We start from the raw sequence: 12991 nt of genomic DNA, 5'->3' as shown, positions 1-12991 counted from the left end.
TGGGAATGTGAACATTTGGTTAGATATTCTTTCATTTTTATTGCACAGTATTAAATTTGTTGGTTAACTGCAAAGCATTTAAAGTAAAGTTAAATAGAACTCTTTAAGATCCAATACAGTATGTGTAATCTTAAATCCTTGATTTTTAGCTATAATTTTTGTGGTGTTTGCAGAGCTACTAGTGTTTTTAATGGTCTGCTGAGGGGAAAAAGAAGTTTAGTGCCCTCTCAAAATTTCACAGGTTTGGCGAAGGCCTTGGTACAACTTCCTTCTGTTGGAGAATTTCTAAATTTGATTTAGAAACTGATTTAGTAAAGTAGGTGCTACTCCTTGGCGAGGACACTCTTATTTTAGTTTCAGAATACTTTGTATGTGGAGCTGGTAATGCCACGTATTGTTAAGGCTGCTTGTCACTTTCCATTGTAAGACCCTGTTTTCTGTTGCTTATGATTTTGCCAAACTTTAACTATACAGGTGGAAATTTTCTGTGCCAGTTCTCTGCCTCAGGCTGAACTTTTTTAGTAAGTTTCAGCTGAAATGATCATGCCATTTCAGAGAATGGGATTATGGGGAAATATGCTGTTTTACCTGTGATTAAAACCCCCCACTTCCATCCATTTTGTTAAAAAAAACTCTAGGACCTCTAAGCTTTGGAGCAGGGTCTTGGAATTTGGCAGGAAGGTTCATGTTGCCCTGGTGTCAGGGCTATATCTTTTGTAATGCCCGTGGAAAACTGCTCACATTTGGACAGATTACAAGCCTCTGAAAAAATTTCAAGCAGTAGAGACTAGGTAGCTTGGCAGCAAAATTACCTCTACTGAGCACGAAACATCTCCACTCAGCTCCTATATGCTGATCAGAGTGTGTGTGTGCGCGTGTGTGCCATCATCACAGAGTGAGTGGACACGCTTCAGCTCAGGATTGCAGGGGCTGAGCAGGACATTCCTTGCAGTTGCTTCCTCTGGGGCTGCTGTGATGTTAGGCACAGGAACTGATGATAGACTCTTTTCTGTGCTCTGTGATCCCTCTATCACCCAGGCAGTGTGGAGGGAAGGAGGAAGCAGCTGATTTGAATGCAGAGGGGTGAGAAATGAGGGACAGCGAGATGGGGTTGGAGGAGCCAGAGTGGGGGCAGTACCTGGGACATAGTGGGGGGACGTGCATGCAGAGGGATGGAGACAGGAACAAGTGGGTAGAAGGATAGCTCAAAGGGGGAGGAAAGCAGCAGCCAGGAGATGGAGTTGGGGAGGATTGTGTAGGAGCGGAAGGGTAAGAGGTAGAAGACAGGGTGGATGGGGATGGAGAGGGGGACAGACTGGGACAACAGGATAAGAACAGTCTTTAAGCACTAGAGAGCACTCCTCTCCAAAATTTGGAATTAAACCTAGGAGTCCTGAATCTTTCCATTCTACTGCTGATAAATTCATGGAGGGCAGGTCCATTAATGGCCATTAGACAAGATGGTCAGGGATGCAGCCCCATGCTCTGGGTGACCCTAAGCCTCTGACTGCCAGATGCTGCGACTGGACGATGGGATGGATCACTTGATGATTGCCCTGTTCTGTTCATTCCCTTTGAAGCATCTGGCATTGGCTACTGTCAGAAGACAGGATACTGGGCTAAATGGGACATTGGTCTGACCAAGTATGGCTGTTCTTATGTCAGGAAAAAACTCTGAAACCCGCTGGCAAAGTGCATCTCTCTTCCCCCTTCCCTCCCCCCCCGCCCTGGTCCATATAGAGAATAACAGCCTACTATTCCCACTAGTTATTCAGTTAGCTCAAGTGGCCCCAACCCTGCTGATGAGGGTTAGCTTAGTTAGCTCAAGTAAGGATTCAATATGATTTGACATGATAGAATTTAATTTTTCAGGTTTCTTTTAAATTAGGAAATTACATTTTTAAAAATGTTAAGGTTGCAAAGTCAAGCATTCAAATTAGGAAATACCAGAATTAAGGTAGCCCATGTCACCTTCATTGAGCCTCCCAGTATGTATGCATTATGATATCTTTAATTACATGATCACATACTATTTTTCCAAACTAAGCTACATTGATATAAGCCAGGTTTAAATCTATTTAAGTATCCACTTAACGTTTTCTGCCAGTTTTGAATCAATTTAATAACAGATTCTAGCTAAATCGGTGCAACTTTGAATATAAAGAAGGCCTTTGTCTTATATATAGGAAACATGAATATTGTAGGCTCTTTTAAAAATATTTTTGTCTCCTTTCATAGCCACCTGCATTCCCTTTCAACAAGTGGTGCTTCTTAAGACAAGCCAGCATGTCACATTCTGGTGGGGGTGCAATCCAGACGAGTCAGAGATTGTGTCATTGTCTGCCCTGTATGTTTTACTGTTGTAGCTCCAACCTAGGTCACTCACAGCCAGCCTGCAGGTAACACCCTCAGTGTTTGTGTGCTGGACAGCCCTGGTTTAGCATCCCTGACCCCAGCAGCCTGTCTGCAGCCCCATTCTGGCTTCCACCGGTCTTGGTTACTACTTGCAGGGTGACCACAACACACCTCCAGTCCCAGATTTTCCCCAAACTGTGTGTTTTACAATGTCCAGCCCTCTCCTAGGCAGTTCAGAGAAATTATATGGTTCATTTGTTCCTCTACAAACTCAGGAACACATTACAGCTTATTACCTTAACTGGGGGTAATAAACCCTTCCGTTTAAATACAGAACAGATTTCATTTATGATAAAAAAATAAATTTATTGACAAATTATACATAGAGGTAAATGAATTCAAGTATAAGGAATGAAGATACAAAGTTACAAGTAAAACAAACCATGCTTCTAAAAGTCAAACTTAAATCTAGCAAGATACAGACTTTGTTTGAGATGATTTCTCTCACCAGTCATTTTTCTTCCCAGTCATGGCTGACTTTCTCCTCAGTTAGGACCTTCCACAAAAGTACAAGGTGCTGGCTTCCCTTTGCTTCTTTGCCTAAGCACGTTTCTCGCCTATATTCAGTTTCAGAGACTTCAGCAGCCGCCCCCCCCCCCCCCCCTTGGTGGAAGGACCCATTTTTCTTAGCTTGCAGGAACTCTGGCCTCTTGTGTCTGTATAGTGATGGATGGCAAAGCTGACTTCCGTCCTTGTATCTTCCAAAGTTCAATTACCTTGTTTCAAGAGGCAGGATCACTTCCTGTGTGCTTCCCTCCCCTGGATGGGGCTTCCATTGTTTGATTCCACCATGCTTAATTTACATAGGAGACGGGTAGATAGCTGTGCAATTTCCTCCTGTCTGGGCAGACTGTACAACAGAGGTGGGCAAACATTTTGGCCTGAGGGCCATATCTGGGTATAGAAATTATATAGCGGGCCATGAATGCTCATGAAATTGGGGGTTGGTGTGCAGGAGGAGGTGAGGGCTCCGGCTGGGGGTGCAGGCTCTTGGGTGGGGCTGGGGATGAAGGGTTTGGGATGCAGGAGGGTGCTCTGGGGCTGACACTGAGGGGTTCGGAGGGCAGGAGGGGGATCAGGGCTGGGGCAGAGGGTTGGGGTGCTGGGGGGGCGCTTGGGTGCAGGCTCCAGGAGGCACTTACTGGAAGCGGTGGCATGTCCCCCTCCAGTCCAATGCAGAGGCGTGGCCAGGTGGCTCTGCGTGCTGCCCCGTCCGCTGCCACCGTGCCTGCAGCTCCCATTGGCCATGGTTCCTGGCCAATGGGAGCTGCGGGAGAAGGCGCTTGGGGTGGGGACTGCGTGCGGAGCCCCCTGGTCCTGGCTGCCCCTATGTATAGGAGCCAGAGGGGGGACATGCTGCTACTTCCGGGAGCTGCGTGGAAAGCCCCCAATCTGGCTGGAGCACAGAGCAGGGCAAGCCCCCAACCCCGCTCGCTGGAGGGAGCTCGAGAGCCAAATTAAGAAGCCCGATGGGCCGGAGTTTGCCCATCTCTGCTGTATAGCCTAATATCAATGAGTATCCATAATTCCTTACATAATGTTAATATCATTGTGAAATATATGTGTTAATCACTAGTGTGTCATTTGTTTTCAGAGGAGACCTTACTCTCTAAACTTTTATAATACAGTAATATTGTGTGCAATCAGTGGATTCAGTTGCTTATCACTTGAGGCTCAGCCCCCCAGTCTTTTACAGACAAGTAAACCTTTGAAATGGGTTCTTCTGAAAAGTGAAATCCTGACCAAGCTGCTGGATGTAGGCACCTCCTGTCTTCTCCCCCGCTTGATGGGTCTGTTTACCTCGTATATGTAAATTGAGGTAAACACACAATCCTTTGTTTAAGATAGACCTGTTCAAGTCCCCCAACATACCTGGTTTACACACACACACACACACACACACACACACACACACGTTGTAATTCCAGCATATATTCATAATTATTAATACACATTGCATACATATATCTCAAAGAATATTAATGGTCAGTGAGTGACTAGTTTTCAAATGATACCTCACAAGGCATATTTTGTACAAAGATTATTACAGTAGTTTGTAGTGTGTGAGTACAAGTGTGCTTCGTGTCACGCAATTTTCTTGCCCTGCCAGCTAGCCCACCACAACCAAATGCCAGGTACAGCTCTTTATCCTCTTATCGTGCCCACTTCTGCTTTTTCCACTCTGTAGCCATTTCCCTGCATACTGCACCTTCTATGCTTTTTGTGCAATGCCCCCCAAATTAAAAAAAAAAAGTAGAAATTCAGAAGTCAGGAGTTGATGGTTTCAAGTTTGTTTGTTTTTTTTAAGTTATCTACAAACATTTGACTAGGTTTAAGCAAAGGGATACTTATAAAACATAGGTTATAAAATCCTAAAAAAATCAATGTCCTTTTTATATATACACCCCCCTTCCCCCCCCGGATATAACATGGTTCTCAGGAGCCAAAAAGCTTACTGTCTTATAGGTGAGACCGCATTATATCGGTAGGGAGAGGAACCACTCCCAGCCCCAGCTCACCTCCGCTCTGCCGCCTCCTCTGAGTGCGCCGCCGCTCCACTCCTCCCTTCTCCCTTCCAGGCTTGCCGCGCCAATCAGCTGTTTGGTGCGGGAAGCCTGGAAGGGGGTGTGGGGCTGGGGAGAAGCGGAGCCGAGGCGCGCCCATGGGAGGAAGTGGAGCTGGGGCGGGGGGGGAGGGGCACAGAGGAACCGCTCCTCTCCCCAGCTCACCGCCGCTCTGCCTCCGCCTCCTCCCCTGACCGCGCCACCGCTGCTCCGCTTCTTCCCCCCCCCTTCCAGGTTTCCCGCGCCAATCGGGGAGAAGTGGAGCTGCGGCGCGCTCGTGGGAGGAGGCGAAGCAGCGGTGAGCTGGGGTGGAGGGGCCGCAGCAAGTAAGTGGGGGGGCTCAGAGGAACCGCTTGCAGTAACACAAATTCAGATATAATGAGGTAAAGCAGCCCCACTCCCTGAGCGCAGCTTTACCATGTTATATTCGAATTTGCATTATATCGGGATAGAGGTGTATTATGCATCCACAAACTACATTAAAATAACATTAAGGTTGCAAAATCAAGCATTCAAAAGTTAGAAGATGAAAGAATTAAGGCTGACTGTGTCACATTAATTCCTGTTCCTTGTGCATAGGCATTATGATACAATTTTTAATTATATGGACATATGCTATGTGTTAGTCAGTGACCAGTTGAGTTTCCCCCCTCCCTCCCCCGCCCCGGTTCCTCATCCCAATCCCGTTTTCTTTGCCTAGCCAGTCAGTCCCCACTCCTTAGGCTTCTCATCGCAGTCTCCATCTCCTCCCAACTCCTCATGCCATTCATAATAATATATGATGATATGATAATTCTGGTAATTTATCTCCTTGTCACGTGTGAGTGGAACTAACCCCTGAAATAGCAAAATCAGTTAACAAAACTACAGCTGACTATATATATTTTTTTGAATGAAAAATATTTTTTCATTTTCACCAGCACGGGCAGTGAAAACGTCAGGTGGTAATTGAATAATGTCTTTGGTCTTAACAGAAACTAGTAAAGTGGACTATGTCCTTTTTCAAGCTGCCACAGCAATAATGGAAGCAGTTGTGCGAGAATGGATTCTCTTGGAAAAAAGTAGCATCGAGTCACTGCGAACATTCCTTTTAACCTATGTCTTACAAAGGCCTAAGTAAGTATGGATGGAAGTACTTCCAAAAATATTTGCATAAATTCCTACATAAACCATGATTTACCTTTGTTTAATCTTCCTAAGCTAACAAGTAGAAACATTTAAATAATAGTGACACTTCTAATTCCTGAATGGATGGCTGTTTGACATCTGTAGAATTCAGTTTTCATTTAAGCTTTCATTGTGTTCTTGAAAAAATAACCCAGATTTAAAATTCTGTTTTACAGAAGCCTTGTGCTGTTCAACTTAATGGCAAGAACTTAATATTTGTATTATGTTTACAGCCTTCAAAAGTATGTTCGGGAGCAGATTCTATTAGCAGTAGCAGTAATAGTGAAACGAGGATCATTAGACAAATCAATTGACTGCAAGAGCATTTTCCATGAAGTCAGCCAGTTGATAAGCAGTGGTAACCCCACTGTGGTAAGTTCTTGTTTAAAATATAATATCATTATACATTGTATATTAAGTATACTAGTTTGCTGGATTATTTTCATATCCAGAATATGAAATTAGGAAGCATAATCAAACAAAATAGTAAATGGCTGCTTGAATATCTAAATCTGGGATTTTTTTTGTGAGAAATGGGTTTTGAGGCAATCTGTAATGAATGTTGTTTTTACAATGCTTTACCCTATTACACTATGATAAATATCTGTGTCCTATGGAAAAGTGTAGATTTTCATTTAGCATTCTAGAGACAAATGTTAATGAGCACTTTGAACTTGTATTTTAATACTAGCGTGTTTGATCCCATTAGTCTCTCACTCATATAGTATGGGGTAATTTTTACTAAAAGCTAGAATTAAACCACTGTACTTGTTTCCATTCTGAGTTGTTTCAAGAGCCACGACACTTGATATAAAAAAAAGGATTTTCCATTAGCTGGCAGTGGTTCTGTAGGACTCTGTTCCGCTTACAACTGTCCATTGCTGCACCCTGTTTTGGTTCAGCTGTTGGAATTGTCTACTGAGCAAAAGCCATAGACCTTCATTCTCTGGGAGTTGGGCCAGGTGGGGAGAAAGGGTTGCGAGGAAGTAAAAACTGGAATGGAAATACAAAACTTGTTCACTCTAGATTTAGAATCAGACCGTGGTAAGTGTTCCCTTCCTTATTGTGTTCAAAGTGGAAACAAGGTGTCAATGTCTATCTTTGCATTTAGTTAAATTCCATTTACTATGCCAGGAGATAAGATTAGAGTCTTTCGTAATGGAGGCGTTAGTGATAAACTTGATATCTAAATATATCTAAAAACTAAACTAACTTAACTACAAATTAAAGAAACTTGATTATTTGCCTCCCAAATATAGATGTACGATTATGCAAATATATATATATATTTTTCAACTAAAACTACCCACATCCCATAAAAAGGGGCTTGACTTTTAGAATTGCTGAGCACTTAGGACTCCATTTGAGGTAGATGGGAGCTGGAAATGCTCAGCACCACTGAAAATCACATTAAAGAAGTGCAGTCAGAGTAATGTAGCTCCTGTCATGATCCTAAAAAGTGTGCCATGTTTGTAGCACATTTAATAGATTTCCCTAACTCAGAGAAATGGAAGTTCTAAGATTGCTTTTAAACTCAGATTTCCTGTTTGGCAGCACAGTATTCTAATGTCTGAACAAAAAACAACATCCTCACCCCATTAATTAGCTGCTTAAAACACATATTCGCCTATAATAGGCAGTTGTGTGGAGATTGATAATTGTGTGGAAGGAGAACTATACATATTAATCTTTTTAAAAAAAGAAACATTCAAAATGTAGTTTCCCCCCTGAAAAAGATACTTGAGGTTTCAAAACGTTTTCTATACACTCATGTGTATATGTATGGGAAGTTAGTTGATTTTAACTAATGATACAGGAGTGGGACAAGTAGAAAGCTGCATATCAGAGGAATAGTCACTGGACTATCTCTTGCACTCAAATACAATACACAGACACTAGATTGTATGTCATTTAAGTTTGCTCTCTATATAATATACCTAGTACAAAACCTAAAAAGTAAGGAAATAAGTTAAGGCTACCAACAGTAAATACCTCTGCTTCCCCATCCATAGGGTCACCATACACTATTGACAATGTATCACAACCTTATTTCTACCTTGTAGTAACGCCCTGGTTTTCCAGCACCTCTTTCCTCAATTTCCACCTACTTCCACTATAAACTGACCAGACTTCACCATCTGTTTCTCTTCCTCCTCTCCCATACCCACAAACATATTACCCCCTCTGCACAAGTTCTTTGGAGCTACACGCACACAAGCTTACGGAAGGGGGTGATTATAAACTTAGGTTATAAAATCCTCTTTGATATAAAATGTCACTTTCTACTCAAGAGATTTCCATTTCCAATCCACTGTAACATATGCTACACTATTTGCTACCAAAACTAACATTTGTTGGTATTTAAATATATTTATTTTATGATACAAACTTGCAAGGCCTAAATACATGTGTAAACCTACTGCACCATGCAATGAATAAGCTTCATAACATGAAATAGATCATCGATTCCGGTTCTAGTAATAAAAATATCTACTACTCTGCCAACACACTACACTGAGAGGACTTCTTGAACTACATAGCTTAATGAGCCCTGAAACTTGATTTCTTTTGAAATCTTTACTGCATGTTAATAAACAATACATAAATTCAACAGTACGCACCCAGCAGTGTATTTCCATTACAGAACAAGTCAAGAAGACGAAGTTAATGTTTGATGTGTGATATTGAGTTGGTCAGGAATCTCGTTGGCTTGTGGTTGTACAACACCCAGCACAACAGAGCCTGTTCCTGACTGGGCCCTCAAGGAGCTACTGTATTATAAAATTTAATAAGACTGAAGGATTGTATGGCAGTGAGGAACTGGCTGGAACCATTAACTGTAACTTTTTTTAAAGTATGGAATCTTTGTTGTTCTGTTTAAAACGAGTTAACAAAGACTACAAGGGAAGCCATGCTCCAACAGAACTTATGAGACCCATTAAAGTGGGCTTCCTTTGGGTGGGGAGGAAGATATATCTGGCTGGGATATAGGGTATGGGGGAGAGAAGGTCTCTGCCTCACTAGTCCCTTTCACTTCATTTCACACCTTTCATGCCTCCCCAGGCTCCTCTACATACTCTCATCCAAAGCCTCCCAAATTCTGAGACTGGGGAGCATGGCTCTCACCCCTCGATGGCCCCTAACTGTCTCCTCTATCTAGTCCTCCTCCCTCTCCCCCACCTCTGTGTCCCTCCCAGACTCCTGCTCCAGAACATTTCTCTCTGGTCAAGTACCTACCCTTCTGTGTCCTCCAGTCTCTGGCTCAGCTCAGCAACTACAGGAGCACAGTCAGGGGTCAGCAACAACTCAGCTTTATTTATAAGTGTTTAAACATTGCTCTGTATACATCTGAAAACAGCTTTGTACTAGTGTAGGATGGGGCCATATCTCTTGGGTAGCAGGAATGGAATAGGAAAAATAAAGATAAAAAGAAATCAAATATTGCCACTAAAAGGTAAAGGCATCTCTGTGCATGTCATTCTTCAGTCTGGCCCAGAACAAGGAATATAATGGAAAATAAATAAATAAAAGAAGCTTGCTCCAGCTAGTGGAACAGTATTTTACTTATAAAGTCACTTGTAAGCAATCTGGTCCTTCTGGGGAAGCAAATTGGTATCTTCCCAGTTCTTTCTTTCTGTCTGTCTTCCTTCCTGTAGCTGGACTCAAAGCTACCTGACCATTTTTCCCTCCTTGGGCTGTGAGGACAGTGAGTGTGCTCTATCTTTCCCACCAGACCCCTCCTGAGCCTTCCATGGCTACCTTTTTTGTATCAGTACTCTTTAAAATCAGTGGGGACTACTTATGTGAATGTTGTTCTTGAGCTTGCTTGCAGAATCCGGTGTGCAGCCAGGATGATGACAAAAGATGAACATTAAGAATATGTGGTTGACCATGAAGAATACATTAGGTCTGCACACTTCTCAAAGGTTCCATATATTTAACTTTTGTACATATTAATTAAAATTATTGATAGAAATGGGGTTATTCTGAGGATGGAGCTTGAAGAGGAGCATTGAAGTAAAGGTTGTGGCAGGGAGGGGCATGTGCAAGACTGTGAGAAATGAGACAGTGATGAGGAGAAGGAACAGAGCAAGAGGATAGAGAGAGGTTGGATGGGAGTGTACGGGAATGTCAAGTGTATGGATAGGAAAGAGGGACGAGAGGATGAAGGACAGAAGAATATGAGATTGGTAAACTGAATTGTGGGCAGGTGTGAGTGAGTCTGGGCAGTGGAAAAGAGCATTCAAGTTAGGGAGACAGTAAGATGTTTGAGACGAGTGTTATCACTCGTTATAGAAATTCCATCAGTGGGACTAGATGTTATGAATTGTTGGTGGTAGGGAAGGTGATATAGTGTGGGCCAAGATTAGGACCTGGAGTGCTGAGTTGTTGCTTCTGTGACATCTGGACCTTGGGAGTGGATGGGTCATTACACAAAGTAAAGGTATTTCCCCATGTTTATTCCCCCCCCCCCCCGTTCCTCAGACGCTCTTGTCAACTGCTGGAAATGGCCCACCTCGATTATCACTACAAAAGGTTTTCTCCCTTGCCCCCACCCCCGCTCTCCTGCTGGTATTAGCTCATCTTAAGTGATCACTCTCCTTACAGTGTGTATGGTAACACCCATTGTTTCATGTTCTCTGTGTATATAAATCTCCCCACTGTATTTTCCACTGAATGCATCCGATGAAGTGAGCTGTAGCTCACGAAAGCTTATGCTCAAATAAATTTGTTAGTCTCTAAGGTGCCACAAGTTCTCCTTTCCTCCTAGAAGAATCCTGGGCTTGATAGGGAGAGCCTTGTGGGTAGTAGGTTGGCTATTTGTTCCCAAAGTAGCTTTGTAGCAATCCAGTGTGAGGCAAGAAGGGGTTTTGGTGTGCCTGCATTTTTTCTTTCAGGTCTTCTCTCTGGCAGTCAAGAAAAAGCACCCCTACCAGTAACTTCAACATTTCTTGCTCTGTAGCCTGCATTTCTGAGGGACAGAGTTTCTGGTAGAAGCCTCAGAGCACTTGGCTAATTTTAGCATGTGTAATATGTGTTTTCACCACTGATTTCTAGATGTTAGGGAAGGTATAGTCAATTATTTTTTGTCCAGGTTCAGATTTCTTGGTCAAGGTCCAGACTCCAGAGAAAATTAAAAAAAAAAAAAGTAAATACAAAGATTTTGGGGTCCATGCAAAAGCATCTGGTGGTCTGGATTTGGCCCATGATCCGCCTGACTACCCCGTCCTACAGTCTGCAGAAGCAGGGCTCCACTTCTACGCACCTTAACAGCTGCCAGAGTGAAAGGAATTGAGAAGAGCAAGGGGCTTGGAGGGGCCAAAAAGAGGGCTTTCCCCCATGATGTGTGCAAGAAACCCACAGAGTGAACAGCCTCTCATCCTGCCTGTCTCCTCCTGCTTTCCAGCCCTGTCTTTGGGGCTGCAAGCAAGGCAGAATTAGCTCAGTATCTTTCAGGATTACCTTTTAAAATGTAATAAACTTCTAAAATTAGGTTTTAATCAACTGAACTTGATCTTGTGCACTAGGTCTCCACTAAGTCTGTACTGTATGAATTTAGTAAACTGGAATTGATCTTTTGTTTTTGCTATAGTTTAATTGTGTCATTTTAAACAGTTTGTCACCATTTATTGGTTAGAATTAATTCAGTTTAGGTATGTGTGACGGGATCCCCAGGGTGTAGCCTGGGACTGTGGGACCGCTGTGCCCCCTGAACTCTCTCCTTTCTGGGCTGTCTCTCACAATGCCTTGCTAGTGACCAGCAGCAAACCCCTCCAGGTGCTGTTATCACTCAGTACAATCACATGTGGAGCCCTCCATCCAGCTAGATTGCATGTATGCTCCCAGAGTCACTCATGAATCATACAGAGAAGGGCAAAGCCAAATCCCCCCAGTTCCCAACACTGTACCTCAGGAATATACTGTCTTACACTGCTCAAGATGAGCAATGCAGATTTATTGATTGGTTCACCACTTCATCAATGGAAAGTGGATATACCGGTTCGCTAGAACTGGTTGTTAAATTTAGAAGCCCTTTTAGAACCGGTTGTTCCACGAGGGACAGCCGGTTCTAAAAGGCTTCTAAATTTAACCAGCCAAAAGTGGCGCCTTAGGCGTCGACTCTATGGGTGCTCCAGCCCTGGAGCACCCAAGGGGAAAATTTGGTGGGTGCAGAGCACCCACCGGCAGCTCCCTGCCCCACCCCCAACTCACCTCCTCCCCTGAACGAGCCCCGCCCCCCCGCTTCTCTGCCCTCCTCCTCCTCCCCCCTCCCCGTGCCAGCTCACCTCCACTCCGCCTCCTCCCCTGAAATCGCTGCCCCGCTCCGCTTCTCCACCCCGCCAGGCTTCCCGCGAATCAGCTGTTCGGTGGGAAGCTGGGGCAGGCTGAGAAGCAAGCGGCGGCTTCCTGCTCAGGCCTAGGGAGGCAGAGGTGAGCTAGGGCGTGAGGAGGACCGCCCGCGCCGCAGCAGGTAACCCGGGGCGGGGCAGGGGCGCAGGGGAACCACTCCTCACCCCAGCTCACCTCCGCCACCCTCGGCCTGAGCGGGAAGCCGCGGCCTGCTTCTCAGCCCTCCCCGGCTTCCCGCCGAACAGCTGATTCGCGGGAAGCCGGTGGGGGGGCGGAGAAGCAGAGCGGGGCGGCGCGTTCAGGGGAGGAGGCGGAGGCGGAGCAGAGGTGAGCTGGGGCCAGGCGCGGGGCGGGGAGCTGCTGGTGGGTGCTCTTCACCCACCAAATTTTCCCCGTGGGTGCTCCAGCCACGGAGCACCCAGGGAGTCAGTGCCTAAGGCGCCACTTTTGATGCAATCAGTGGGGGAGTAGCCGCTCCCCCGCTCCTCCCCTAG

General features: G+C 44.6%; 1 protein-coding gene across 1 annotated transcript in view; it reads left to right on the top strand.

Moving 5' to 3' along the window:
* XPO4 (exportin 4) overlaps positions 1 to 12991 on the top strand; it is a 129998-nt gene that overhangs the window by 39594 nt on the left and 77413 nt on the right. The window contains 2 exon segments of the mRNA XM_007059121.4: positions 5954 to 6095; positions 6380 to 6518. Coding sequence (XP_007059183.2) covers positions 5954 to 6095; positions 6380 to 6518 — 281 coding nt within the window.

Source organism: Chelonia mydas, chromosome 1, assembly GCF_015237465.2.
Source record: "Chelonia mydas isolate rCheMyd1 chromosome 1, rCheMyd1.pri.v2, whole genome shotgun sequence".
Classification (NCBI taxonomy): domain Eukaryota; kingdom Metazoa; phylum Chordata; order Testudines; family Cheloniidae; genus Chelonia; species Chelonia mydas.
This window is presented reverse-complemented; position numbering and strand designations above follow the sequence as displayed.